This window comes from Anser brachyrhynchus (genome assembly GCF_964034855.1).
Source record: "Anser brachyrhynchus genome assembly, chromosome: 24".
Classification (NCBI taxonomy): domain Eukaryota; kingdom Metazoa; phylum Chordata; class Aves; order Anseriformes; family Anatidae; genus Anser; species Anser brachyrhynchus.
Genome location: NC_137717.1, coordinates 3,056,056 through 3,083,509, shown reverse-complemented (window position 1 = coordinate 3,083,509; position 27,454 = coordinate 3,056,056). Strand labels below are relative to the sequence as shown.

The following is a 27,454-nucleotide window of genomic DNA, read 5'->3' as shown; positions in this document are numbered from 1 at the left end:
TGAAACACTCTTCAGATTTTCCTTTTCTGGAAGCTAGCTTTTACAGAGCTGTTCAAATGACTACAGTGAAGTTTTTCCTATGTCTGCTTACTATATATAACCAACGAGTTATACAGGTACCTCAACTCCAGTTTTCGTTTGCTTTCACTGAGTAGTGGTGCTTAGAACGGCATTGTACCTCTTTGTTTCATTAGAAATAAGCATTTGGAAAGCTTGGGTATTGTTCGTCCTAGGTTACACCACTTCTGAAAAGGGATTTTGATGTACAGTTAACACCAACTTACACATACTCAGGGAACTACCCACCAAAACACCAGGAGATATCTAAAAATTGATTAATAATGAATGTGACAGAGTAGTTGTAGACACTTCATATATGATTTCAAAATTTTCTACGTTTTCAGAATGATGACATCACAGAGATGCTTGTTTGTAAAAGCATTTATTAGTTTATTGCTTTGAAGGTCATTAGCATATTACCAACAAACAAGTCTCAGACATGTTCACTATTCAAGGAGCTACATGCTGAGATGGCACTGAAAGAGCGTACAGTAACTAGTGGAGCTTTTGAATTTCAACTCTTCAAGAGAAAAAGGGACAAATAATACAATTACACCGCCTTCAGTTACCGGTAAGTGAAAATTCAGTATTGTTTTTTTGAAGACAGATCTTTGTCACTAATTGCAAACTTCTTGCTCTGACAGCTCTTTTGAGCACTGCCTGGAGGGCACCAAAAAAAAATCTACTTATTCGGTGCAATGATGCTTTCAAGTTGAGCCTGAAAAACAAATGAGACAGTAAGTCAAATTAGATTCAATCTAAAAAATAAACCCACGTTGATGAAAAGTGATAAATTGTCTGTTAGATATTCAAAGCGAGGAGCTGAGGGATGCTGCAATACTTCAAGAGAAACAGGCCAGGGTTTTTCCCTAGCTATTCCATTCCTTACTACATGTTTTATAAATTAGCTTTTCATTCTTGGCATACACACTTTTTGCATTCTGAGAAGAAAAGAGCTGGCCTTGGTTCCATACAATGAAAGGCTCATTTTATAATGTAAAGCATTGAAGAGGAAATTAAATAAAAGCTGTTGAAACAGTGGTCTGAATTCTCTGATTTCAGGCTGGACTATGTTAGCTAAATTAAATATTTGGCTCTCTAGGGTTTGGAACACAAACTGACTCTGGGACAAAAGTAGCTGGGAACAGCAAGTTTTTCAGTTGCTGAGACAACTTGACGCCCAGTTAAAGAGATTGATCAGAGTGCTACCCGTGCTTGGGGAGCGTGTAGTGTGTGAAGCTTCCAGGACTCCTAGGTTGTCCTCTTCCTAGAGCTGCCATAAAAATAAACTACAACGGTGGTATATACACAGCTGTTAAAATACTTGTACTTAAAGGAAGAAACATGGGTCCGGTGGCAGCACGCATTTGCTCTAACAGTTACTCTATGTCGTGCCCTAAAATACTTCAAGATGGCCTGAGGATGTTAATGGTTTAGAAAGGAAAACTAGGAATAGTGGAGATAAGGAAAGCAGCTGGGTGTAAAGGAAGTATTTTAGCTCTAGCCAGAGAAGTTTACAGTTGTTTATGATTCCTTCCAAAAGCAAAGTAATTAACAGAACCTCTCCTTTCATTAAAGTAGCATGCACAAAATTACTCCTGTCAGATCCAAAACAATTTCAGTGATCCAGTCAAATCACCATAGGACAAATTGCTTCAGTGTTTTCCATGAGAGCCTGTTAGCAAGCAAGAAGTGAACAGAAGAGTGCTTTTACTTATAATATAGTAGCTACACTTCAGATGTGACGTAACAGACATTTAGAGGCCTAGAAATCCAGTCAGCAATATGTGCTTGCCCTTCCTAGGTTTTCTTTTGCATTGTCTATAGCTCTGTTATCTTAGATGGAGATAGGAAGTTCCAAGAAAATGTGATGGCGCTGCCACCACACTTCAACTCTGCTGCCAAATAGTTCCATTAAGAAGGCACAAGTACAATAAATCCTTGCTATCTTCCCACTTCCTCGAGAATTTAAAGAAAGTGGGACATTAATACAAGCGCATCATAAATGTAACTACTATAAACGGGAAGGAGAAAGTTAGTTTTTCATCTTTCTAATTAAAAATGCCAAAGTTTACCATTGCTATTTAGAATTGCATTTCTGTGCTAACCTTCAGCTGTTGATTCGTTCGCTTCAGGAACTGAACCTCTTCAGTGTGTTTCTTTTCCTCTATCTGCCGCCTTTCGTTTTCACGCTTTTCAATAGCCTCACATTTAGCTTTCTGTTCGCTCACCTGTCTTTCCAGCTCCCGCTTTTCCTCTTCTAGCTCTGCAATCTTAGAAAATAGTACAGATCTCTCAAGTTTTGTTTTTTAAGTTTTTTGTTTACGTTTTTTTCAAGTTTTTGTTTGTTAACAGTCAATTTTCTTTTGATTTCTCAATTTTATACCATGTTGTACAGTCTTTAAAGCGCTACAGGTATAATAGCTTATGAAATGCAATTAGGCCTTAGGGAAGCAGCAAGACAGTTATTTTGATGATCTTTACTGCCACCCAGTGGAAGCAGAAATAATTGATTTTTATGTAAAACTAATTCTTATGCCATATCACATGTAGAAAACTATTATTGGTTTAACAGACCGACTTACTCTCTTTTCCATGTCTTGTTTGCCTTGCTCAGCTTGCAGCACCTTCCGCATGCCGAACGCAGTGCTGCTCTCATACAGCGTCTGGTAAGCAGCAATTGTCATTTGGATTTCATCCCTGACTCGAAGCAGCAATAGTCCTCGCTCTGCACAGTTAATTGTAATTTCACGGATCAATTCATCTTTAAAGAAAAGGTACAAAAATATTGAGTAACTTCCTGACATTTATCTGGGAATGCTGGAGATGCACAGGGTCTAGAAGTTCTTGGTTTTTACCTGTTCTTTGCACTACGAGAGCAACATTGGTTTACGGGAGATGGTCGTAATTTTGGTTTTGTTACTTTACAACTACAGCATGAAGTGCTATCAAATAAATCCATTAACATGCAGCAGTGTGCTGTATAGAAACTCTGGTAACAACAGTGTTTCTGTCCCAGGGAAAGCATAACAGCAAAACCCTTAAAACTTCTAATGATTTTATGCAGTTGTCAGAAGAGGCAAGAGCCTGCAGAAGAATTCTGCTCAAACAGCAGTCTCTTGCATTTGGGAAGATCAGAGAAGTAAGGGAATTTAACACTTTTGCAGAGGATATAAGAGTAATTAAGAGTTAAGCTGTGTTTTAGGTTAGTTTAAATTAACTATTTGGGTGATGAACAACTAAACCAAGATTAAGTTACTTTGTATCTTTTACATATACATAAGATTACTGTCACAACATGTCATTTTTGTGGCAGCTTTGTGGATAATGGGACACTTAAAATGCTACATATCTAACAGCTCTCAGCGTGGGTAGGTAAGTGTTACAGTCACACAGTCTGAGCTGCAGGCCACTGATGGGGGCAGGGAAGGCAGGTGTAGTGTGGCTGCTGGAAAGGCAACCCTGGCCTTGTATCCCTTCTTGTGGGGTTCAAGGCTGTGCGAAACGTGGAAAGAGCAGCAGTGAGGCGGACAAGGGCTGAGGCAGAGGAGCGGTGTTTTTGTGACCGCTGGTACTGACCGAAGCACTGCGAGTAGAGCTCCCTGCGCACGGGGCAGATGCCGGTCTCCCGCGCTTGCCGCTGCTGCAGCCTCAGGTCCAGCTGCTCCTGGAGGTGCACGACGTCCAGGCGGGTGCTGGGCACGCTGGACACCTGCTGCACCCACAGCTTCTTGTCCTCCTCCCACTCCCTGCACCCAAAAGCACCGGGAGGGCGGTGATGGATGGGGACCGCCGGGAGGCCCACCTGGGCCCTCTCGGCGGCTCCCCCCCCCCAGGGTCTCACCGCGGCGGCAGGATGGCGTTCAGCAGCTCCTGGGGCTGCCTGCACTCGGCGGCGGCCGCGGCGGCAGCGGGCCGGGGCCGGGGCTGCGGGACGGGGCCGGGCTGCGACGGCGGCTGCGGGGTCCCCTTCAGCGGGCGGGCCTGCAGGGGGGTGCGGGAGAGAGCAACGTGGGGCCGGGACAGGCCTCGGGCAGGCCCCGGCCGTGCCCCCGGGCCCCGCTCACCTCCGGGGAGCGCTTCTGGGCGCGGCGGCTGACCAGCACCGGCGGCTCGTAGCGCAGCAGCGAGTCCGGCGGCGGGATCATGGCGGCGCCCTTCTTGCCGTGGCGGCGGCGCCCTTGTTGCTATGGAGGCGGCGCTGTTGCTATGGGAGGGGTGGCGCTGTTGCTACGGCGACAGCGCTACCGCCCTGTTGGCGCCGTTGTTGCTATGGAGACTCCGCCCCTCGCTTTTCCCTAAAGCGCATGCGCCGCGCGGAGCAACCGGACGCCCCGGCGGAAGCACTCCGGGGCAGGGCCGGAAGCGGCGCCCACTTCCGGCGGTGGCGGCCGGCAGCGGCGGCCATGGAGGAGGCGGCGGAGCAGCGGCGGCGGGGCGAGCAGCGGCAACACCGGGCCGAGCAGCAGCAGCGGCGGCGGGGCGGGGAGGTGGTGGTGAAGGTCGAGAAGCGCAGCCCGCGGCGCTCGGCTTCCCGCTCGGCGCGGGGGGGCAGCCAGTCGCCGCCGGCCGACGAGCGGCGGGGAGGCCGCGGGGGCAGCAGCAGGTAGGCCCGGGCGGTGGCTGTGGGCCCGGCGCTGTGCCCGGCCCGGTTCCCGCCTCTCACTGCTCCTCCTCTCCTTGCCTTAAAGGTCGCCCAAGCGGCGGAGCCGGGCCGGCCGCCGGAGCAGGTCCCCGCGCAGCAGGCGGAGCCGCAGCCCGCACCACGGCGCGGTGAAGGTGAAGCAGGTAAAGGGAGGCGTTAACGGACGGGCACGGTCCTGTGCGCTGCCCGCGGCTCGGCTCGGCTCGCGGGGCTCGTAGTGGGGCTCCTCCTGCGGCTTCTGAGAGGCTCGGCTGGGGGAGGTCCGGAAACCAGCCTCTGGCCCGGCAGTTTTCTTCCTCAAATCCTTGTAAAATGCCTTGGGAATTAAAAGAGTCTCATAGGGTAACGTCTCACCACTCCACGCTTCGGGTGTTGCTGTAAGTAGCTCGGTGTTCCTGCCTGCCCGTGAGCCCAGCCTCGGTCACCTTTGCCGAAGTAGATTTCCTGTGTCTTTGTTCTAATTGTAAATACCTCACCCTAAGCGGTTCTTCCTTACAGGAGCGAGACGAACATCCTCGTAGAGGAAACGAGGAGCGAAAGCAGAAATACCCATCGGAGCAGGAACACAGGCGAGACAGAAGCGGTGACAGAGACAGACACAGAGATCACGCAGACAGAAGGAAAAATCCCAGTGAAAAGCCTGGAGGTCGAGGCCACGAGCGAGAGAGGGATGCTCAGAACATGCGTGAGCAGCAAGCGGAGAGAGAGTTTTATAACGAGAGAAGGCGAGAGCACCGGCAAAACAACGAAGGGAGCGGCGTTGACCAGAATCCCGAACTCGGGCAGTCTGATAACAAACCAAAAGATAAAGCTGCTGTAAAGAAAGAAAAACCAAGCTTTGAACTGTCTGGGGCTCTTCTGGAGGACACCAACACCTTCCGAGGGGTTGTGATCAAGTACAGCGAGCCCCCCGAGGCTCGGATTCCGAAGAAGCGGTGGCGCCTCTACCCTTTTAAAAACGACGAGTTCCTCCCGGTCATGTACATTCACAGGCAGAGCGCTTACCTCCTGGGCAGGCACCGCAGGATTGCGGATATTCCCATCGACCACCCCTCCTGCTCAAAGCAGCACGCTGTGTTCCAGTACCGGTAGGTATTCCTCTGCCTGCCTGCTGGTGGAACGGGGTTATTCAGTAATTTGTGAAAAATAAAATAAATGGGGAAAAAAAATAAGTAGCTACGCATGGTTTACAAGTATGTGTTTGTAGTAAGTTGTTTTTTTTTTTTATGACTGCTGCACATCATCCTAGCAGTAATCAAAACTATTTGCAATTCCTCTCATTTAACCACAAGCAGCCTTTTACTAAGACAAACAACCCAGCAGGGTTAAACGCAGAACTGCGCGTACGTCTGAGCTGGAACAAGTAGCAGGTGTAATTGGCAGTAAAAGCGTTTCAAGGAGAGGTTTGCATTTGGGTTTTCACAGCAAAGACTGCTGAGCTCCTTTTGAAGCAGCAGGGGTTGCGTGCTTTGGAAGACAGAGCTGCTCTCTTAAGGAAGAGCCATCTGTTGTGTGTTAGGAATTACTGCCGTAGATCACAGTAAGTTACGGGAGGTGATGGCTGTCGGAATGTTTCGGGGATTTTCCCGTTCTCATCCCGTCTCTCACTTCTCACATTTTGCTTGTTCAGATCTCTGAAGTACAGTTAACACCTAACTGCACTGGGGCCGATGTGATCCAAAATCCATCTGCGTGTGGAGTAGGGAAATTTTCTGTTTCGCTGCCTTGACTGGAATGGTGTTTTTTTGTCTCGCTAGGCTTGTGGAGTACACTCGTGCCGACGGTACGGTCGGCCGGAGGGTCAGGCCGTACATCATTGACCTCGGCTCTGGCAACGGCACTTTCCTCAACAACCAGCGGATTGAACCTCAGCGTTACTATGAACTGAAAGAGAAGGATGTGCTGAAGTTCGGGTTCAGCAGCAGGGAGTACGTCCTCCTCCATGAATCTTCAGATAAATCTGAGGCCAACGCAAAGGACGATGATGAGGAGGAGGAGAAGGAGGAAGAGTCTGACAGTTAACAGATGAGGAGGAAACTGGGGGGCGGGAGCAGGGGAGAGAAACTTTTCCAAGAGAACATACATTGGGATGTAAACATGGGAGCATCAAAGCACTGATGCCTCTTACTGCCTTAAAGTCCTTCTGTTGCTGATCAGTTGTCATGCTTTATTTTGGGGGACTTCGCTGATTATTCATCTTTGATAGTTCTGCGTATCAGGAAATCCAGCTTTGTGTTTTCTTTTTTTGTTTTTTTTTGGTTTGTTTGTTTGTTTGTTTTTTCCCTGACAAGCAAAAAGAGCACCTGGATGTGAATGTTGTGATGCTGGAAATATTCAGCAAACGTTAAAAGACTTCTCTTTTAGAAAATGATGTAAAACACAGCGAGCCTATTTAAAACTATTTTTATTACCTGTTTTGTCATAACCCTTTGGAAATGCTACTTAACTGAAATCTTAGTTAGAAGGTGACCCGATACCCTTTGTAACGTGTCTCGTTTGGTAGAGTTTGCCAAATTTCTTGCCAGGTTAGTTCTAGACAGGACAATTTACCAGCCTTCCTACTAAAAAGGCGGAAGTGTTGCAAAGCCCCCCTTGTATCTGTATGTTTTGGGTAGTTAGATTGCATTACGATAACTTTCAGCCATGGGCATTTTACCAGACTACTACCTGGAAATTATAAGGTAAATGGAAACTGAAGGAAGCGCTTCCTAGAATTTTAGGTTACAGTAACTTGATTTGGGAGGGCTGAGGCCCAAGTCGGTGTATGCCCAGCGTGTGTTGCAGCAGAGGATGCTGAAACTATTACTGGGTGTTGAATATCTAGTTCTGAAGGTAGGGCCTGTATCTCCGACAGCACCGCTGCCCCGCGAGTAACTTCTTGGTTTTGTTTGTATTACATATAGTACCTGTTCTGTGGTGGCACGTTTTAACCAGTTTGCACTATTTAAGTTTTTTTTTATATATATAAAAAGTTAAACCGCCATTTGTTTAAAATATTCTTCTACCCCCCCCTGTAAATGAAAACAATACTTTAGGAAGAGAAGAACCAATTCTACTTACTGCAAGTACTTGCATCTTGCATATTTTTGGATGTCGACTTCCCATGGTTTGCTTTACGATGTGAGAAATGTAATGTTTTCCACACTGTTTCCTAATTTGCCTGGATGTTTGTTCTGTGGTCACACATGCTACTCCTACGTGCTGTGTATATACTTGGTGTATGCAGGGGCTGCATACTGTATACACAGGCTAGAGCATTGATGGTGTAAATATGGGGCATTGGTGTAGGTTTTCAAGCAGTAGGCAGAATGAGTTTTGACTAGGAGGATCTCCTTTATATATACTCTAGGGGTTTTTAAATAAAGAATTTGTAAATTTAGCCCTAATTCTTTTTAGTTATAAGATTTTTCTAGTGTCCCTCTCTTCCTTTATATTCCTTGAAATAGGTGCATTACGTGTTTTGACAAGCCTGGAAAGGTGAGAGAGATGCTGAAGGTATAAATTACCACAGCTGTGACGTTCAACAAAGTGGTTCAGCAGTTGGAAAGTGTAGAATTAACTAATATCACCCTGTTGTAACTCATGCAACTTTTTTGTTACTTAAGCATTGTCTTTTAGTAAAAGCAGGACTCAATAGATGGTGCCACGTTACCTCAGGACTGGTAAGGTTGCAGCTGCCTCAGTTACAGGTCCCAGGTCAATACCCTGAAGAACCACGGTGTGTGTGTTTGCTCTGTCGGACTGTGTGCACCGTGGGCACACTACCACCGATTGCCACTTCCCCGGCACCTCTGACTTTGACCCTGCAGCACCCACAGCAATTGCAGTCTGGTACCTGTGTGTCTTTCGTCCCATGCTATCAAAGTATTCATTTCCGTGTTAAGAACGTGAAAGAAGTTTGAAAAAGAAAAGTTTGCATGGTTTGTGTGCTGCAGATGCTGTGAGGTTGGGGGACGGTAAGGGCTTGTAGCGCTTTCCTTTGCTCAGACCTTTCTGAGCTGAGTGTGCAGCAGGTAGCTTAGTGCTGTGTCAGGGCTGCTTGCCCTTGGATGCAGACAGGCTCATGCTAGGAAACAGCTGGGGTTTAAGCCAGGGATATCAGTAGCACGCAAGGGCAAGCCAGCCCATCAAGTCACACTTATTTCAGAGCATTTAAATAAACTAGCATAGTTTACTAGAGACTTGAACCCAGCTAAAAAGTTCAAATTAGATGAAAATGTGTGCAAAGTATGCTCAGCTACTCCTAGAACATGTTGAAACGATCTACTTGGGGTTATTTCTTCACAAAGGGAAGTCACGAAGATGGAATCCTTACAGCTGAGACAGAGAAGAGAGATGATATTGTCTTGCTTAAATTAAACTTTTTTACTTTTTCAGATTGGTTCAGTTTTTTTACATGACCCTGCTGGGTTGCCACTTGTGACCCTTTCACACCTTGCTAGGAAATGGCCTCGGCTGGTTTCAGGCTCAAGTCCTGTTTAGTCCTTGGGCTGGAAACACAAAAAGAGACGAGTGAAATCCCCCAATACTCTACAATTTACTGCATCTATTTTGCAAATTAATCTTTGCAAACCTGAATATGTTATAATAGCACATCCATGCTCTTGATTTCTGCTGTACCATTTTTACTAATTGGTCTTATAAGCAGCCTGTTTTCCTCCAGAATGATGGGATTCAAGGAGCTGCAATGTACCAAGTGGTGATGGACACAAAAGTAACCCTCTTTTACAAATGGTGCAGCATTTGAATGCCAGGTCTCATATTTTATTGCCTTATTTTCAGTGTAAAGTTTCCTTATGTTCTGAAGATACCTGAGTTCTGAGCATGTTTACACAGAAGTGCACGCTGAAGATTGCTGAGGGATGTTATACAGCTGAGGCATGGGCACGCTGGCTGGGGGTCTCTGTGGGCTGAGCAGGAAAGTTCAGGATCACTTCTGTGCTTTCTCCACGCCCTTCTTCTGTGAACTCGGCTCAGCCTGACCAGGGTGTTTGCCTGCATCTACCGATGAATGCTCATCTGTGGTTTCAAACGAGCAGCTGCTGCTGCAGTCAAAGAATCGGGTCGAGCATTGTACATTCGCACTGAGTGGCACCAAACCTTTGAGAACTCCCTGGAGGCCGTTCAAGCTGCTCTGTACAGACGTTTGTATTATCTGATTATTGTTTTTCCCTTAGTAATGGGGAAAACCCCTCAGTCAGGGGCTTTCACCTGCCTGTCCCTACCCCATCCCTGCAGCACGGGGCACAGTGCAGACACCCTTCCCGCACATTTGCATGCAGCAAACCCTCACGAAACCCTCACGAAGCCTCTTTTAAACGAAAACCCCGAATATAACCCGCGGGGCGGGGCGGGGACCCCCATCCCGGCGGGGTCGCACCGGGGGGACCCGGCCCCGCTTTTTCCCGTCGGGAGCAGCGGGCGGGGACCGAAGCCGGCACCGGGGGCGGACCCGGGGCCGGGACGGGAGCGGGAACCGGGGCGGATCCGTGGCCTCGGCCGGGCTCAGCGCTGCCCCCGGCGGCACCACCGGGCACCGCAGCCTCCGTCCCCGCCGCCGCCCGCCCGCCTCAGGCCGCCATGGCCGCGCTGCACGCCAAGGCCGGCGGCCCCCCGCAGATCCCCGACACCCGGCGGGAGCTGGCCGAGCTGGTGAAGCGCAAGCAGGAGCTGGCGGTGAGGCGGCGGGGACGGCTCCCGGGCCGGGAGGGGACCGGGGGGCGCCGGGCAGGGCCGGGCCGGGCCTAGGCCGCGGGGCTGGAGGCGGGCGGCGGGGCCTAGGCCGCGGGGGCCGGTCCCGCTCCATGCCCCGCGCTGTGCCCGGCAGGAGACGCTGGCCAACCTGGAGCGGCAGATCTACGCCTTCGAGGGCAGCTACCTGGAGGACACGCAGATGTACGGCAACATCATCCGCGGCTGGGACCGCTACCTCACCAACCAGAAGTGAGTCTCGGCCCGGCCCCTGCCCCGGCCCCGGCCCCGGCCCGCCCCGCCGGGCCCCCCCCGCGATGCTGGTTTTCTCCGTTTTTAGGAACTCCAACAGCAAAAACGACCGGAGGAACCGCAAGTTCAAGGAGGCCGAGAGGCTCTTCAGCAAGTCCTCGGTCACCTCGGCGGCGGTGAGTGTCGGTCCTGGCGGGTCCCGCGGTGGTCACCGCTGCGGGACCACCTTTCTGTATAATATCCTCTACCTTCCCTACCTCCCCGTCCCAAGCATCTTCATTCCCACCTTGCAGTCTCTTTCAGAAACTCTTTTCCTAGCGCCTGGAGAGGTGAAGGGTAACCACAGCCAACAAGCACCCATGCTGTGCACTTGTTGTTGCCGTTCTCATCTTCTTTTTGCTCCTAACTCCTTCCTGCTGTGCCGTGCTGGTGCTTGGTTGCAAGTTCTCTGAGGCAAAGACCTGATGTGTCTTGCTCTGTGAGGCAGTTTGCCGCGCTTTTTGAGCGTGTGAAAAGTGGAGAGTGAGTTACTGCTGTCATTAACGTCCCTTTCAATTTTCTAGGCGGTCAGTGCATTAGCTGGAGTTCAAGACCAGCTCATTGAGAAGCGTAAGTCACCTCTTCATTTCTCTCTGAACTGGCAGAATTGGAAAGCGCTCAGGTTCTCACTGCAACTGAGCTTTGTCTTTGGTTCTTCTCTGGATTCCTGCCCTCCTCACTGCCCCCCTGGAGCTCTCCCCTTTAGGGGTCTGACGCTGATCTGCTCAGGCCAGCTCCTGAGCGCTCAGATTCAAGTAAATTCAACAGTGACACTGTAAGAAACAGGAGTAAAGTTGAGCCCAATTTGTTGCGTGAACTTTTATGTTTTGTAAGAGCTTGCTGTGCATAAAATATATTTATATGGATTTGGTGCTCTTTGGAGAAAAAGGCTAGAAGAACTGAAGCAATCCGTTTCTGTATGTGTCTTTCAGTCAGTTGCAAGTGATTTTAGGAGGAGCTGGGAGCTCCACTTTCGGAAACTACTTGTGAGCTCTCAATGTTTAGACCTTTCCTCCTGAGTTAGTCTTGCTGCCACTGTAACTTATGTGTTACGTGCTGATGAAGAAGCAGTGCTGCATTTCCAGTGCTTGGTACTAGAAATTTTAATTTTCATACTTCTTCCCCTAATTTTTTGAGGATATTTGCCACTTACGATTAGTTTGATTTTTTTTTTTTTAATATTTATGTAATTAATAGCAAATCAGATGCAATTCTAGCACGCTTCAGTCACTGGCTAGGTAGCTTGTTGTACTTCAGAACGATTTTTCAGGTTCTCTTATTTATCTCCTGGTCTAAAGCTCAGTATACCTCTGCTGCCTTATGTATTGTTGCCAGGTGTTTGACTTCTGCGCGGGGCTGCACAGGAGCAGCCTGGGATGTGAGCTGTGGGGAGGTAACCACTGGGCTCTTCTGTGTTTGTCCCACTCTAGGGGAGCCAGGCAGTGGGACAGAGAGTGACACTTCTCCAGACTTTCACAATCAGGAGAATGAGCCCAGCCAGGAAGATGCTGAAGAGCTGGATGGATCCGTGCAGGGGGTGAAACCCCAGAAAGCTGCTTCTTCCACTTCTGGGAGCCACCATAGCAGCCACAAAAAACGGAAGAACAAAAATCGACACAGGTTAGTGATACCAGCAGCCTTCTAGGAATGCCTGGTGAATGGCTAGCTGTTGTTGAATAGACTTTACTATGTGAAAGGAACTAGTAACTTGTTAGAATAATGAACAGCTTGGGTCATTTGTTTTGGTAATTCCACTTGTTTTTAAGTTGTGTGCACCATGTAGTATTCATCAGGATCCCATTGCACCCATTGTGTCACAGAGGAGAACATGCTGAGGTAGCTACACAAGCAGTCAGCACAGGGTACTAATTGCAGCTCTGGTACAGCTCTGCTTTTGACAAGGCCTTATCAATTCTCTTCTCTGTCAAGGAGAGTAAAGCTTTCTTCCCTCCAGTAGAGGAAGATTACATTGTGGCTTCCTGTGTGTGCTTCTTGATTTCTCTAGAACCGAGGAAGATAGGAATGTCAGTGCTTTCTTTGGAGAAGGAGGATGGAAAAAACAACAAAATGTTTTGGGGGTTGTGGACACTTGAGTATCTTTGCTACAATTTCCACTCCAAACCTTTCCAGTTGTCATGTTCCAAGCTGAGAGTTTTTGATTATGACATGCACGAGTTGCTTTCTCAACCTTTTTTAACTTCAGAGTGTTACTAAACTGGCCTGAAATTCATGCGAAACACATTTCCTGAACTCTGCATGATTGAATTTAGATGACCGGTTCTGGCCCTTAAGGCATGATGCAGCATAGGCTGATGGCTCAGAAATCAGAAATAATCTAACTGCTTTATAGTGATGCTCTCCCAGGGCCAACATACCCTGCTTCTTACCGTGCCTCAGAACCCCCTTGGTATAGCCCAAGGATTTCTGTGGAGTGCAATAGTGCTGTGCCCTTGGGGGAGAAAGTCTGTGGAAATCCATGGTTTTGGAAAGAAAGAGACAGAGACATAACTGCAGAGCTACACTTCTCTAGAAATGATTGCTGGAACTGATACCTAAAGATTATTAGAAGCAAAGAAGCTTTAAATAATTAAGTAAAGGAGTTTTTAAGATATTAAGTGTTGCTACCTTTGAGCTTGCTCGCATTGTGTGTGGATGGATTTCCCTCTTTGAGGGACCTTCCCGTACAATTGCAAGAGAAATGTTTTAAAGAAAAGTGGTAAAGATTCCCAAGGATTGCTGGGGGAAGGTTGGTCTGCGAGATATGGAGGTAGGTGTAGTGCTTGAATACTGTTTAACTACTTCTTCATTAGGTTTTGAGTCATTAGCATGTCTTTAATTCTTAGATCAGGATTCTCCTCCTACAGCAGTCTGAATCAGGCAAACATCCTCGAGTATTGGATGTCCTCTTTGGTTCCTTATGATCTAGGAATCAAAAGCAGTTCAGAGGTCTTTTTTTTGCCTGTAGATAATTGGAACGAAGGTCAGCAGTAACACAAGAAACTACGTTTATAAACCAGTTCAGAGAAACAACCTGTAGAACTGAAGTACAGCATAAGAAAATTGCTATTTCAAACAAATTTTATGATTATATTCTGCACTTATATGGACAACAAACCAATCCGCTGCAGATACAGTGGGGTCCAGTACAAATGCCGTAAATAATATAAATTCTTTTGCTCCATTACATAACCCAAACTTTAGTGCCAAGAGTTAGGAAGAAACTGCCCTACTGAAAGGTTGTGTTGCTTTGGGGTTTCTTCTGCATTCCTTCCACTGAAGCAGCTCGTACTGGCTACTGTCGGAGACAGAATATTGGACATGAGGAGCCCTGGTCTGATCTGGTATGGCACTTCTTATCATCCTAAGAGATACATCAGTCACATCTAAATTACAGAAGGGTTTTTGCAATTAGTAATTGACTATTCTGTGATGCTTAGCATGGCCAGATAATGAAGATAATTCAGTTTGTCTGTAGCACAAACTCTGTTAAACTTGTGATTGCTGTTAATGACTATCCCCTAAATTTCAGCAGAAGAGACCAAACAATTTTCAAGTATATCTAGGTTTTAACAAAACAAAAACCAGTCCCAACCTTTTTATGGCAGATCTTGTTCAGAAGCTCTTTCATTTGCCAGCATACATTTGAGTTCTGCTCACCTGTTCCTGAAGAATTGGCAGGTGCTGGGAACAGACACCCTGGAGGTGCACTGACTCCACTTGCAAAGCTTAGGTTTTTGTAATTTAATTGCCATCAAGAGCAGTAGGGAAAGCTGGATTCAGATTGGGCAGAACTCCCGTGAATAGGCGGTTAAATTTCTAACAGTTAAAAGAGGGAATCAGATGGAAGTGTTTTTGTTGAAGCTGTCCTCTCTTCCCTCAGACCACAAAAAGGCCAAGATGATTATTTTCTGCATTCAGCAATTTTCCTGGCTACAAAGTGTTTCAGGAGAAAACAATACTGCAACCTCTTAGAAATTTGATGCTGAGAAGCTTCTGAGTTACAGATGAGTTGATGATGAGTCCTCTCTGACCAACACAGCTATTAGCTCTGGGACAGAACTGCTTTTAGAGATAGTGCTGCGGTGTCAGGGTGAATGCTGAGACAAGGGGTGGGAATGTAACCAAACTGTAATTAGATTCGGCCAATTCACCGTGTTATCTTTTTAGCTCTCTAAAGGAAGTGAGTGTAAGAGGATGTGTGTGTGTGTGTGTGCATTTTGAGAACATATGAATGCATAGTTGGACACATAATTTTATGGTTGTTGCCACCTCTCTGCCTGAACAAGCTTTGCTTTGCTTAGTAATCTAGACAAAGCCACTGCTTTCTGACCACCCATTTGTTTTTGCAAGCAAATCAGTTTTTTTCTTTGCCTGTGAGCTAGCACGCACTCTTAAGTACCTGATAGTTTCCTTTTCCAGCACTTAATATTCCCTCCTTAAAACTACTCTGCCTCTGTTTTAACACCTCTTTTTCCCAAAAATCCAATTGGGGAGGGGGACTCTGGATTGTCAAATCTGGAGTGCTTTTTGTGCCCAATTCTGTTTAAGATATCTTAAGAACTTTATGGCATTTGAACACTGGCTTTATTTTTTTCTTTATTTTTTTTTAGTAATCTCGCTAGGGTGGCTAATCAACTAATTTATTTAATTCATTAGTATATTAATTTCTATTGCTTTCTTCCTTTCAAATGCTGCCCCTCAGCCCGTCTGGCATGTTTGATTATGACTTTGAGTAAGTTTGACTTGAATTAGTACTTGTGCTGTGTTGTTAGTGTGTAGACACCAATGTGCCTTTTGAGACCTTTCTAACCCATAGTTTATCTGTTTAATTGTAGGTATGTATATTAGGTTAGGCTGGGAAGTTTTTTTTAAAAACAGAAAAGCGTGATGGAGGTAACATTTTATTTAATAACTTCAGCAAAATTAAATTAACTTCACTCTTCTTTACCTCTCTATTTCATTTTTAAATAGATAAACTTTTTAACTTTAAAACTTAGTTTAAAAACTGATTCTTCTGGCTTTGCTTCTTAAGGAGTTTAGTGTAGACTTGGATATTTCTTTCTGGAAAATGTAATAAACTCAGTACCTTTGACTCGTGTAATTCCTGTCATCTTAAACTCCTATCTCTATTCAAAGTAAATAACCATTACCACTATGTCTGAATAATTACCTATGGCATAGTTACACATCTAACAAATTAACATAGAGCATGCGTATTTAACCTTATTTCTTTATGCTGCGTAACTTCCCTGTGACTTTTTATTATGAACCTTTATTAACTCTTTTTTTGAATGGAACGGATTATGCATTTTGGCAAAGAATAAAGAATCCACTCTCCCTCTCTTTGCTGCTCTTTTGTCCAGTAATATTGGGACAGTGATTTGGCTCAGCCGAATTGAGAATGTGGATTGAATTAACCAAATAGTCTTTGTTGTAGCCTGTGCCATATGCAGTAGCTGGTTCTTTGAACTCTAGAGTTTGTTTAATGTATTGAAATGGACATTTCTCTTATCTTTCCAACCACAGGATTGATCTCAAGTTAAACAAAAAGCCAAGAGCCGTAAGTATCAGTGCTCTGTCATTGTTTTCATTGCTCATCCATAGACTTGAGTGGCTGACTGATCCCTAATCGTAAAAAGCCTCCTTCTGCTGTAATTTAGGATGTTGTTTTTCTTATTATGAAGTAATCGTTGTCTTGTGGATTTAACAGTAAATAAGTCCAGGCAGGCTTGTTATGAAGCTAGGTCAGAATTAAGTCACATGCACCTCTTATGAAAACAGCTGGTTTGCGTCCTTCTGTCTTGTCATGAAGTGCAATATTAAAAGCACCTGGGTTTGGTCGATGCGTTCTTGAACTAAGGTTTTGAAGGGTCCTTTCTTTTAAATGTTCAGCTACAAGAAAAAATAAATCTCTTTTCTGTTTTGCCTTCAGCTAATGGTATGTAGAAATGAGAGGAAACTAAGAATCCCAGCTCTGCAAGCAGAGTTGGAAGTAGAAGGGTCTTAATGTGCCCGTCTTTTCCTTTCTCTGCAGGACTACTAGACTCATCAGTGATGAAGCCTCTGGGATTTAGGTCTACATGAATCCCCACCAAGAAAAATGCCAGTCAACTGAATGAGCACGATGGCAGCTCTCTGGCCAAGTGTATGCAGAAGGGAGTGGTTCACTCTAAAGAACTCAGATTGGGGGAGAAAGTCTTGGACCATGTACTTTGCATCATTTTTAAATCACCTGACTTACAGGAAGACAAAGGTGTAGTAGTAGTAGTCTTGAATTCCTGACTATTCTGTGCTTCCAGCTCAGTTGGGAACTTCCTACAATTGGCTGATCTTGCTGCTGCCACCCCTGTCATCTGTAAAACCATGGAGAGGCATTTTCTTTTCTGCTGGAGTTGGGGTATGATTCAGTTTGTCCCATCCATGTTGTAAGACTTAGGTTACTTTTTGTTACTGATACTTAACTTCATGTGTTTTTTTTTGTTGTTTATATTTTGTTTTGTTTTTTTGGTTGTAGCTGGGAGGTTTTTTTGGTTGTTTTTGTTTTGTTTTCAACCAAAGTGTGTAGTTAATAAATTGGCTTTTGGTTTGTTTGTTTTAATCCATGTAGAGAAGGTACTTCATTTTGTGGAACATCTCAGTTTGATTCTTACGCAAGCAGAGAACAAGGTGGCTAACCATTTTCTCTAACTTTTGTTTTGAACACCATCCCCTGAAGTTTACACACTGCTTTTAGATGCAGGGAAGGCAGGAGCTCAAAGCCAACTTGCTGTTTGCTATCTTTGAGGTTGGGTGGATTCTCTTTTTAATACAAACTTCTGTCATTTGTACATAAACAATAAAAGTTACATTTGTCTCTCTTCTCATGTTCTGTTCAGTCAAAATTTTGACTCCTAGTGCTTTTTATTCTCCATCTGATCGTGAGGCCTTTGCTGGAGTTCTTCCATTTTCACATAGTAGCTGTTCCTTGTCTCATGACCCTCTGGAGGTATCCCTTGTGCTTTCTTTCCTGCGGTAGACATAACACTGAATACTTGAAAGGATTGCCAGGCACTAATCTCCGACGGTGTTCAACTAATCCTGCTTCAAGGTAGGACTTGGGTGTAAGTCAGTTCTTGCTGCTATTGGAAGAATGCCCACAGATAAGGGATGAGCAGTTTTAATTGCCACTGGAAAAATACACGGAGGGATGAATGTTAGGTGCTTCTCACAGCAGCCAAGTCAAGATACCAATGCTATTGTTGAAGTAGGCTGTGCTTTCTCAAGACAGTATATTACCAGTTACCTGTGCTGTAATGCCTTAGTTTGTTTAAACATTGCCAATGGAGAAAGTACCGTGCATAAAGCTGGGTCACTTGCTTTCCAGCCCCCTGGGTACTTGCATGTGCACTCGTTACAGCTGGGTGTTAATTCTGCTCTGTTATCCCTGCTTTCCTGGTGTCTTGTGTCTTACTGTTAGTAGTAGAGACTTAACTCCCACACACAACCACCCAGTCAGGGCAGTACCTGAGGGTGAAGGTAAACGCGTAGGAGCAAAGTTCTCCCTTGGTCTGTTTCCTGGTTCGGCAGCTGAGGGAGCTCTGTCTTTGCTCGTGGTGGGAGCTGGCTTATCCCACAGCAGAGTGAGTGGCCGGCGCTCCTGTCAGGCTGACTGCTGCTTATCTGCGGGGAAGTTGGGATGTAATGGCTTAATGGGAGAGCAGCAAAGCTGTCCTACTTTTTTTGTGTTTTAAGTTGTTCCTCTTAAGAAGTTATATACAGTGGGATGGAAGATGTGGAAATGCCATAAACTCCTAAAAGGCCTTACTTTTCTGCAGTTACAGGAAAAAGATGACTTATCTGATGGTTTCTGACTACTTGGCCTTGGTACAAAAAATGCTTTTCTCACACTGATACTGCTGTTCCAAAGCAAGGCTTATAAGAGGGCCTGAACTCAAGAGGGTCCTTGCTCCACCTCTTTGACCTCAAGGAAAGCTGTTTTTGACCAGAACATTTCCCTGCAGAGAAACAGCAGAAGGGCTCACGTATCATGGAGACCTAGATGTACGAGCACTTTATACAGGAAAGTGTCAATCAGCTCTGCTTTCCCTGGGGTACCTATCGGTGCTGCAGGGACAAGGTGAAAATGCAACCTTTCCCGCCTCCCAGCAGTGTTTGTCCCTAAAAGAAGGGGACAGTGACTGCTCATTAGGACAGGCTCTAATGCTAGCAGCCCTGGGGAGCGAGCAGGGCTAGAAGGCTACGTGGCTACGTGGAAGGCTACTGTTTGTAGATAAAGGAACCCAGATCTGCTGATAGGCAGCTCTTCCCTCCTGTGCCCTGCTGACGGGCAGCAGCTCTTTGGCTGCCACAAGAGGCGAGATTAAAAGGCTGCGGTGCCCACTGGGTCTATTCCAGCAGAGGGAGCAGATTTGCTTGTCCCAGAGCAAGAACTGCTTGTGACGGCTCTGCAGCTGTGGTGCCAATGTAACGGGTGCTCTGATCATGTCTGGGGACACGAGCACTGTCACCTACAAAGTGGTGGGAGACAGAGCCTGAAGTCTGACTCTGGCAGTTATGCCTAAACCTTCTTTTTTATTTCATAAGACTTCTATTTTTCTTCTTAAACAGCCTGGGGGACTAAAGATTCCTAGGATAGCCAGTGACTTGCCTTGAAATTGGAGTCAGAGAGCTGCACAGGCTCTTACCTGAATGCTAATGAAAGCTGAAAATAGTTAAATGAAGTCTCAAGTCCTTTGCTTGCTGAAGATGAATCCTGAACAGAGTAAATGCAGGGTGGCTGACCAGCTGCTGTCCTTATGGCGACTGGAGGTAGAGCAGGAGAAACGCTAATCCCCTGCACAGCCTCATCACCAAGAGGATTAGGCAGGCATTTGTCGATCCCAAGCTAGCAGCCGAGAGGCTACAAACAGGCAGGAGGAGCAGCAGCCTCCATGGCCGCGTTCGGCTTGCTTGCAGGGCACGGCTGAGCTCTCCCCGCAGCCTCCTGCCTGCAGCACCGTGCTGGGCTGGGCTGCTTTGCCGGGTAAGTGGGCAGAGCCGGGGGGAGCAGGACCCCCAGGTGCTGACCCTTCTTTTTGTGAGCCTGGCACAGGGCGAGCAGAGCCTGGTGCCGACACGTAGCACTGCAGCCACCACGTGTCCCGTCGGTGCATGGTGTGTGGCAGGCGAGCGAGGCAGCGGCTCCCGGGGCTGCAGCAAGTCACCTCGCCATCTCCTGGTCCACAGGGTCCCCATGGGGAAGCGGCGCAGCCCGTCAGTGCTGTGGTGGAGGCAGCTCCTGTGCACTGGGTGCTGGTGGCTCCTGTTGCTCTCTAGGACGGCTCTCGAGGGGCTGCGGCGGCTCTGGAGGCTGGTGTGGGTCAGTACCGTGGGGCTCCTTCCCTAAGGGCTTTCCATGCATGTGTGGGCTCCAAACACACCGTGGGGCCAGGGCGCAGGGTGGGGGCCCATCCTGTGGGATGATAGCACCTGTTTGTTTTGGGGGGCTGTGGTCTTGGTGCTGCTGAGGTCACTGCCCTATTCAGCCGCATCGCTGCGGGACTCGGACCCTGGTCCCTGGGGCAGGAGGTGCCAGTTCTCAGCACTGTGTGGTTTATAGCCCTGGGGATGTGGGGCCTTTGCTCCCTGCTCCAGGATCTGCCCCGCCAGAGGTGGGTTCAAACCCGCTGCCCTCTCCCTCCAGTACCTGCTGATCTGCTACAAGAGCTGCTGGGACTTCGCCTTCCAGTTCACCGAGGAGGTAAATCCCCAGACGTGCCCCAACACTTGCAGGGCCCCTCCTGGGTGCTGCGGTGAGACAGCAGACTTCTGGTGCCATGGTCTGCCGGGTGGCTCTCTGGTGGTGGGGTTCCTCACTCGGGGTCAGTGCTGAAGGCCGTGGGGCTCAGCTGCCCACAGCTGTGTCACTCCCTGCTGTCCATGTGGGGGCTTTCAGCTCGGCTCGGTGCTGCTGCTGAGGCTGGAAAACAGCGGCGAGGGGAGCGAGGAGGAGGAGGAGGTGGACAGGGCCTCTGCTGCTGCGCTGGAGCCCGGGGAGGCAGGTGGGTCCCTGGAGGCTGTGACCAGGGCGGGCAGGAGGGTCCCTGGTGCTGGATCAGGCACGGTGGGCGCTGGTGGAGCAAAGCTGTGGTGCCAGGGCAGTGGTGGAGCTGCAGCGGCTGCGTGAGGCCAGCGAGGCCGCGCTGGGCAGGCTGGAGGCGCTGGAGGCCGACGTCCGCTTCCTCTGCACCGAGCTGGGTGCCGAGAAACTGCTGTGGAGCAGCCGGTTCCTGGAGCTGCTGCGGGAGCAGCAAGGCCTACGGCAGCGGGTGAGTGCCCCCCGGGGAGGGTCCCCTGGTCCCTGGGCACCCCCAGCCACTCGTGCCCTGTCCCAGCTGCAGGAGCACCCGCTGCAATGGGACAGCCCCGAGCTGCCCGGAGACGTGGAGGAGCCAAACGCCAGCAGGAGCAAGGGAGAGGGCCCAGCAGGTATGAGTGGGGACTCCAGGTCATGGAGACAGTGCTTGGGGCAGAACAAGGACCCCCACAATGTGGCTGCCACCCCAAGGCATCCTCAGTGCCTGTGTGCTGCTCCTGGCCCCTGCGCTGGTGGCTGGGCACTGCTGGGAGCCTGGCTCGGTGCTCCCACAGCGCCAGCTCACCCTTGTGCTCTGTTAAAGGACGGCAGTGGCTGGAGCAGCCCTGACAGCCCGTCCCATGCCCAGGCAACTTTTTGGGACCAGGGGTCTGTGACAGGCAGGAGCTGTAAGTGCTGACGGGAGCTGGGTACCTCGGGGTCTGCTCAGCGCTGGGGACCCTGCCCAGGCACCCCAGCGGAGCCAGGACAGCGCCATCCCCTCGGGTTCCCGTGTCCCTGTACGCACCCATGTCATCAGCCTCCATCCCACAGCACGTGGTGCCAGCCGGGCCCTGCCCCGTCCTGCCCAGCCCTGCCTTGCCCTGCCCATTTAGCAGAACTGCAACCATTTCCCAAAAACGTGGAAATGCCAGGAGGCTGCCCACACCTGGCATCGGGACGGTGCCTTGGGGACAGGATGGTGCCCTGGCCACGTGCGGCTCCTGCCGTACACACCACAGCCAGTACCAGCAAGGAAATGGGGGGCTGAGCACCACCCCAGGCCACGCACTGCCTCCTGCTCTGCCCCAGGGCAGGTCCCCACCGTTCCAAGGGCCAGGGCCACCCGCTGAATGTGACTGCAGCATGGGTAGGTGCTCCCCGGGGAGCCCAGCTCGGAGCATCTCCCTTATCTGTTGCAACTCACTGGAAGCATCCAGGAACAAGGAGAACAATCACCAGAAGCCCCCACCGGCGCCTTTCACAAGCTGAAGATGCTGGAGCAATAGAGGGATTGCAAAAGCCAAGCACTGCCCCGTTTACTTCCTCCTTGGACAAATCCATCGGCTCCGTCAGCGTCCCCCGTGCGTGTTGCAACCCAGCCGGGGCCCTGCTGGAAGGGACCCAGCGCCCAGGGAGGGGCCGAGGGGCTCAGCCCAGGGGTGGGACGAGCTTCTTGGGGTGAGATGAGCTGCTTGGGGTGGGACAGGGCCCTGAGGGGCTCGATCCTGAGTGATGCTGAGCCACACCGATGCCAACCCACCTCCACCCCTTCCCAAATGCCAGACTTGGTCCCACAGCCCTAGAACCTCAGCCTGAAACAGGGGCGAGGAACCCCACTGCTCCCCCCCCAGCCTTTCTTCCACCCCTACAAAATAAAGGCAGCAGCCTCCTGCTTCGCCTCCTTTACTCAGCTTTTTGACTCCACCAGGCAAGGACGGGTCTCAGCACCACCCCAGCACCACGCAGCAAAGCCCCCGCTGCTGACAAGGGGTCCCTGCTCCAGGTGCCCCCCAAAGCACGGCACAGCCCGGCTCCAACACGTGGCGCCGGGTGCCAGGAGGGGACCCGCGTGTGCCGGCGCCGTGATTCACTCACGGAAGTGTTCAGGGCAAATTCGTAGCTGGGCTCCTGTTGTTCAAAGGAGCATGTGGCAGCGGCGTTTCCTGCTGCCGAGATAATCCTGCCTGCTGAGAAGGCTATGCAAACCAGCCGCTCCTTGCCAGGAGATGGGCAAACTCCCTCCGTGGATGTTCCCACTGCTCACGCCGCATCTCCAGCCCCACGTGCTCAGCCCTTCCCGGCAGGCACAGCACCGGCTGCCACCACCAGCTACCTGCACCCTTGGCACTTGACAACCCCAACAATACCCAGATAAAGGGTATCTGGGATGGGCCAGAAAAAAAGAGGAAAAAAAAAGGAAAAAAAAAAAACCACCTTTTATCTGTTTTCTCTCCAGCTGCTGCTTGCTACGGGCTGGAGTTTACCTGGCCCGAGCACAGAGCTCTGCCTTGGCTCCCCTCTGAAGGTCAGCCAGTGAGCGTGTGACCCTGCTTGTCTCCGTCCTGCAGCCACGAGACCTGGCCTCCAGCACAGAGGCTTTTTCGGGAGTATTTCCATACTGCTTTTGGTGCCAGCACCAGGCAGATTTGTTTGCTGCTGCTCATGAATTAACGCGGTGCTGTGCAATGGCTGCCATGAGCCCGATCCTGCACCGGTCCCGGGGTTCCGGGAAGCCCACGGGACCCATTGCACAGCCCCTCTGCGGCCCCTGCTCCCCCGGGGCTGGTGGGGTGCAGGGGACAGCAGCGAGCAGGGCTCCTCCCGACGTGCCCATGCAGCGCCCCGCACCCAGGGCCCTGATGCAATGCACATAGCAGCAGCCTGACTCAGCCTGCGCTGACCTGGCTCCTGCACCCTGCCTCAGGTGGGATGGCCCCACGCTTCTCAGAAGCACCAGAAGCAGTGGGGCCCCGGGAATGAGCCACGCCTGAGGCTCTGATGCGGCACAATGCCAGCCCCAAAGCAGCCACCTCCACCGGGATCAAAGCTGCAGCCACTGGAAGGACCTCTGGGCAAAGACCACGCGTTTGCTTGGTCACTTCAGGCAGCTCCCACAGGGCCAGCACCTGCAAACGTGGGTGCAGCAGACCCTGCCTCTCCCTCATCCTCTTTCTGAGCTGGAAAAGCAACAAAACATTGAGAAACAGACAATTCTCAGGCACTGCCCCTTCTCTAGTGCTTCACCTCCCAGGTTACCAGTACCCACTGCAAAGAGGCACGAAATCATAGAGCTCCACCTGCCCAGAAACGTTATTGACCGTCCTGCAGTCCCTGCAGCCACTCTGGGCACTCTGAGAAGTGCTGAAAGGAATCTGAAAGCCCCCTGAGATCCCACTGCACCGATGGGGAAACTGGGGCAGCACCGAGCAGCTTGGCCACAGCCCTGTGGTCAGCAGCAAGCCCCAGGACAGACGTCTGCTTCCCCAGCTGGGCTGTGGGCTGCTCCCAACCTGCTCATCGCGGGGTCTTTGTGCCAGGGCTGCTTCCACGGGTGCAGGAGCTCCCAGCACACGGGTCCCCAGCTCTTCCTTGGGGCCAAAGCAACACAAACACCGCAGGCAGAGCAGGCAAATGCGTGGCACGTCGCCACCGATGGGGCTGTGCTGGAAATCCCCTGCCAGCTCCATGCGGAGAGCAGCTCCCTGCCTCTGCCACGGGCAGGAGCGAAACCAGCTGGCACCAGCCCTGCTCGCACAGCGCTCCCTCCCCAGCCGTCCTCGCAGCGCCTTCGCCGGCTGAGCAGGAGCTGGGAAACCTTTCCCCAGGGCCCCTGCGCCATGCAAATCCTCCTGACCTATTGCTCAACCAGATGCTGAATTTACTCCAAAGCACTTGTGCAATGCGGGCCTTCAGGGGAGCGGGGGAGGCACCCGGGGGGGAGCACGGGGCTGCTCCTCGCTGCTTGTCTGCGGCTTCCCCGCAGGGGCCGCGTTGGCTGCTGCTTCCCTCCGCTGCTGCAGCCACGGGCTGAGCTCTGCCTCCTGCTCTGGGCGGTTTGCTCTGGGAGCAGCTGGGATGGAGAAAGGATAGAGAAAGTGCTGCTGCTGCCCTGATGCAACTCCCTAAAGGGAACATTTCTCACTTGCGAACCCTGGCCCGAAGGAGCGCGGGGATATTCAGGGCTCAGACCCCAAGGCATCGAGGAGCACGAGGCACGGTGAGAAATGCGCAGCCAGAGGGGTGAGCCCTGGCAGGTACCTGCACAGGCATCCCCAGCACCCAGCAGCCTCCCAGCCTTGCTTCCCTTCCCTCTCGCAGCACCCAGACCCTCCCCAGCTGGTTGCTGCAGGGCTGGGGAGCTGCTTCCTGCATCGCTTTCCCCCTCTGCCCTTGTGCTGTAAATGCTTCCCTGTGACACAGCCTGCCCCAGACGGGCAGGATCATCACACGCGAGGGTGCAGCCCCTTTCCCACGGCCCAGGCTGGAGTCTTAGGTCAGATTCCTGCCTCTGAAGATGCCTTAAAATGTTAGAGCTGAGACAGCCACATCCTGGAAATCCCCCAGTGGGAGGGAGCCAGGCGGGTTCAGGGGGAAGTTCAGCAAGAAGGGCCCAGGGCAGCTGGCGCAGGGGCGAGGAGAGCAGAGCCCCCGAGACCATGCTGGGTCCCCTGCACATGGGAAGGCAAGGCAGGAATGCAGCAGTCTCTGCCCTGACCTCTGCCACAGCACAGCTCTCTCTTTTTTTTTTTAATACTAAAGAAGAAAGGGAAAGTTGAATTATCCTGCAGCACCGACTTCCAAATGAGGGCTCTTCCCCTTCCTTTCATCGCACAGTGGAAGCAAAGCTTTGACTTTGATATTCAACTACCTTTGCACCTATTTCTAATGCAACGTGGAAGGCAAAGAGATGGCTCTCCTCCTCTACCCCCAAAGCGTATCAGTGAACTCCTCTTCACAAGCACCCCCAGCTCAGCCTCCTCACTTTCACAAGGGGATTGTCCTACCCCAACCCCTCTCGTTGGCAGGGCCACCCCGCCCAAGCACAGAAAACTTTCAAGCAGGGTGCCTGTGTGTGACCTTACCTGCGTGTGAGAGATCAGTAAGCTGATGAGAAGATTTAACCTATTTTAGACCAGGAAGCGGTGAGCCACAGGATGTCTTTGCAATTCCACAATAACAGCGGAGCCGAGGGCCAGCCACCCCCTGCACAGGTAGGCAGGCGTCTGTAACCTGATGTGGACGATTGTGCAAGGAGAAAAAATACCCAAATACCCACCAGTGACAACTCTGACTAGCATTCCCTGCGATTCACGACCATCTCAGCACCACAGTGAACATAACCACGGGCATGTCGAGCAGAAGCTGTACTTACGCGCAAGCAGGGGCAGGAACCCTACACAGGAACCTCTCGAGAGAATTCAGAAGAACAGTGGCTGGATTTCAGCTGGGTTTTCCAGGGGGCATTGCAACATACACAGCAGCAGTTTGTGGGTATGGGTTTGATCAGATTTGTGTTATGGAGAGATTTGGGAGGGTCAGTCCCTACGCCACCAGGACGACCTCTGCAATGGAAACGAGGTGTTAACATCACAGCTAAACCAAGCCTGCACCAGCTCTTCCCCTCCTGGTTACAGCAGCGGAACTATTTCTGTAGAGATCCTTTTAGTTGTATCAGTTCCAGTTTAACAAATAAAAACAGGAATTTCCCCCACATGTACACATCCCGAAGAACTAACATTTATTAGGATTTTACAGGAAGACCCAGCCCTGAAATCCTGTAACATTTTTCAGCTGTACAGATTTCATTCTGGGTTACAAGAAATGTCACTGCCAGGAACGCCTCTAGAGAGGAAGTAATTTAGGGGCAAGAAGGTTTAACTGGCTGTCAGCTAACACCAAACACCTCACCTTATCCCCAACAACTCATAGCAGATACAAACCCCACTGCAAAGAGGTCTTTACCCGGTTAACAGGTTGGCTCCAATCTGACCCATCACTTAATTCCCCCTCACCACGGCCCATCACATGCACACAGAGCCACACAGGCTTACTTCACATGCAACATCCTTCCAAGGATTCCTCTGCAACAGATAATGACCTTTCAGATAATGAGGCTCAGACTTCAGATTTGTTTTTTGAAGCAGAACAATATTCCCAGGAGCACCTGCTCTCCTTGTTTTTATTAACTAGAAATAGTCATTGCCCTGTATTAAATTAAGAGCACAAATTTGAATAAGGACCATAAAATTATTTGCCAAGTCAGATAAGAACATGCTGTACTACAATATAGCAGGTGGGAGGGGAAGATTCATCTCCTGAAATGCAAGCACTTACGTTCTTATTGCTTTTCCTTCCCAGCTCATAACAAAGCTTTAGAGCAAAGTCTTGACACGTTACGATGAGCACACCATCACGCTCACATCTGGCACAGATGTGCTGCGTAACCAGAGAAAATGTGCATTTGTTTCTGTACTTTAGAACTACTAAATTTTAGATTAACTAAAATTGATCCACAGCCCACACTTTCCTCCGTAATAATCAGGAGCGTACTGTGTGTTATCACCCGAGATACCCAACACTGCAGTTTTCATACTGCCAAGTCAGAGTCACATACCACTGCGTTGCTGCCTCATCACACCTTAATTGCCAGCGCATCCCCTGTGCCGTGGGTTGACTTCAGTAATGCCATAGTAAACAAGTAATTGGACATGCTGTTATCTACTATAGCAATTTGAAACAATTTTTTTTAACCTGTCATACTGCATCAATTAAGCCTGTCAACATCCAGCCAGACTGCTGCTGCTGATCACCTATGTGTGGAGATCTCAGACTGCCAGAGGATCCCCAGGGAGGCAGGACATCTTCTGCCTTCCCTGGAAAGCAAGCTACATGTTGAATGGTCTTCCAAAAAGCCACCGGAGCCCAAATAA

General features: G+C 49.8%; 3 protein-coding genes across 10 annotated transcripts; 2 read left to right on the top strand and 1 right to left on the bottom strand.

Moving 5' to 3' along the window:
* Nucleotides 1-426: 426 nt before the first annotated feature.
* DNALI1 (dynein axonemal light intermediate chain 1) lies at nucleotides 427-4,264 on the bottom strand. 3 transcript variants are annotated; one of them, XM_080567419.1, is made up of 6 exons: nucleotides 4,128-4,264; nucleotides 3,905-4,044; nucleotides 3,640-3,809; nucleotides 2,646-2,824; nucleotides 2,169-2,333; nucleotides 427-778 (listed from the first exon to the last, which is right to left on the bottom strand). In XM_080567419.1, the coding sequence occupies exons 1-6, from the start codon at nucleotides 4,206-4,208 to the stop codon at nucleotides 743-745; spliced, it is 771 nt and encodes a 256-aa protein (XP_080423545.1). In that variant the 5' UTR covers nucleotides 4,209-4,264; the 3' UTR covers nucleotides 427-742. The 3 variants fall into 3 exon arrangements, with proteins under 3 accessions (XP_080423545.1, XP_080423547.1, XP_080423546.1); XM_080567421.1 differs by having other exon boundaries at nucleotides 2,292-2,333; XM_080567420.1 differs by having other exon boundaries at nucleotides 2,646-2,788.
* SNIP1 (Smad nuclear interacting protein 1) lies at nucleotides 4,247-8,091 on the top strand. Its single transcript, XM_080567403.1, has 4 exons — nucleotides 4,247-4,666; nucleotides 4,752-4,848; nucleotides 5,204-5,793; nucleotides 6,463-8,091. The coding sequence occupies exons 1-4, from the start codon at nucleotides 4,368-4,370 to the stop codon at nucleotides 6,725-6,727; spliced, it is 1,251 nt and encodes a 416-aa protein (XP_080423529.1). The 5' UTR covers nucleotides 4,247-4,367; the 3' UTR covers nucleotides 6,728-8,091.
* Nucleotides 8,092-10,213: 2,122 nt separating this feature from the next.
* On the top strand, nucleotides 10,214-17,547 carry MEAF6 (MYST/Esa1 associated factor 6). 6 transcript variants are annotated; one of them, XR_013941860.1, is made up of 8 exons: nucleotides 10,214-10,381; nucleotides 10,533-10,648; nucleotides 10,737-10,824; nucleotides 11,212-11,257; nucleotides 12,118-12,307; nucleotides 15,523-15,580; nucleotides 16,214-16,247; nucleotides 16,722-17,547. XR_013941860.1 is itself a non-coding variant. In XM_080567424.1 (7 exons), exons 1-7 carry the CDS (start codon nucleotides 10,286-10,288, stop codon nucleotides 16,728-16,730), a joined length of 579 nt encoding a protein of 192 aa, XP_080423550.1. In that variant the 5' UTR covers nucleotides 10,214-10,285; the 3' UTR covers nucleotides 16,731-17,547. The 6 variants fall into 6 exon arrangements, 4 of the variants coding, with proteins under 4 accessions (XP_080423550.1, XP_080423551.1, XP_080423552.1 ...); XR_013941861.1 differs by lacking the exon at nucleotides 16,722-17,547 and adding an exon at nucleotides 13,889-14,028 and having other exon boundaries at nucleotides 16,214-16,229; XM_080567424.1 differs by lacking the exon at nucleotides 15,523-15,580.
* Nucleotides 17,548-27,454: the final 9,907 nt, after the last annotated feature.

Excerpts from the sequence above, each read along its gene's own strand:
- DNALI1 (XM_080567419.1), bottom strand. The coding sequence starts at position 4,208 with ATGATCCCGCCGCCGGACTCGCTGCTGCGCTACGAGCCGCCGGTGCTG. Across the intron at positions 4,045-4,127 it reads CCCAGAAGCGCTCCCCGGAG|GCCCGCCCGCTGAAGGGGAC; the intron begins GTGAGCGGGGCC and ends ACCCCCCTGCAG. Across the intron at positions 2,825-3,639 it reads GCTCTACTCGCAGTGCTTCG|ATGAATTGATCCGTGAAATT; the intron begins GTCAGTACCAGC and ends TTTTCTTTAAAG.
- MEAF6 (XM_080567424.1), top strand. The coding sequence starts at position 10,286 with ATGGCCGCGCTGCACGCCAAGGCCGGCGGCCCCCCGCAGATCCCCGAC. Across the intron at positions 10,825-11,211 it reads CCTCGGTCACCTCGGCGGCG|GCGGTCAGTGCATTAGCTGG; the intron begins GTGAGTGTCGGT and ends TCAATTTTCTAG. Across the intron at positions 12,308-16,213 it reads AAGAACAAAAATCGACACAG|GATTGATCTCAAGTTAAACA; the intron begins GTTAGTGATACC and ends TTCCAACCACAG.
- SNIP1 (XM_080567403.1), top strand. The coding sequence starts at position 4,368 with ATGCGCCGCGCGGAGCAACCGGACGCCCCGGCGGAAGCACTCCGGGGC. Across the intron at positions 4,667-4,751 it reads GGCCGCGGGGGCAGCAGCAG|GTCGCCCAAGCGGCGGAGCC; the intron begins GTAGGCCCGGGC and ends CTTGCCTTAAAG. Across the intron at positions 5,794-6,462 it reads CACGCTGTGTTCCAGTACCG|GCTTGTGGAGTACACTCGTG; the intron begins GTAGGTATTCCT and ends TTGTCTCGCTAG.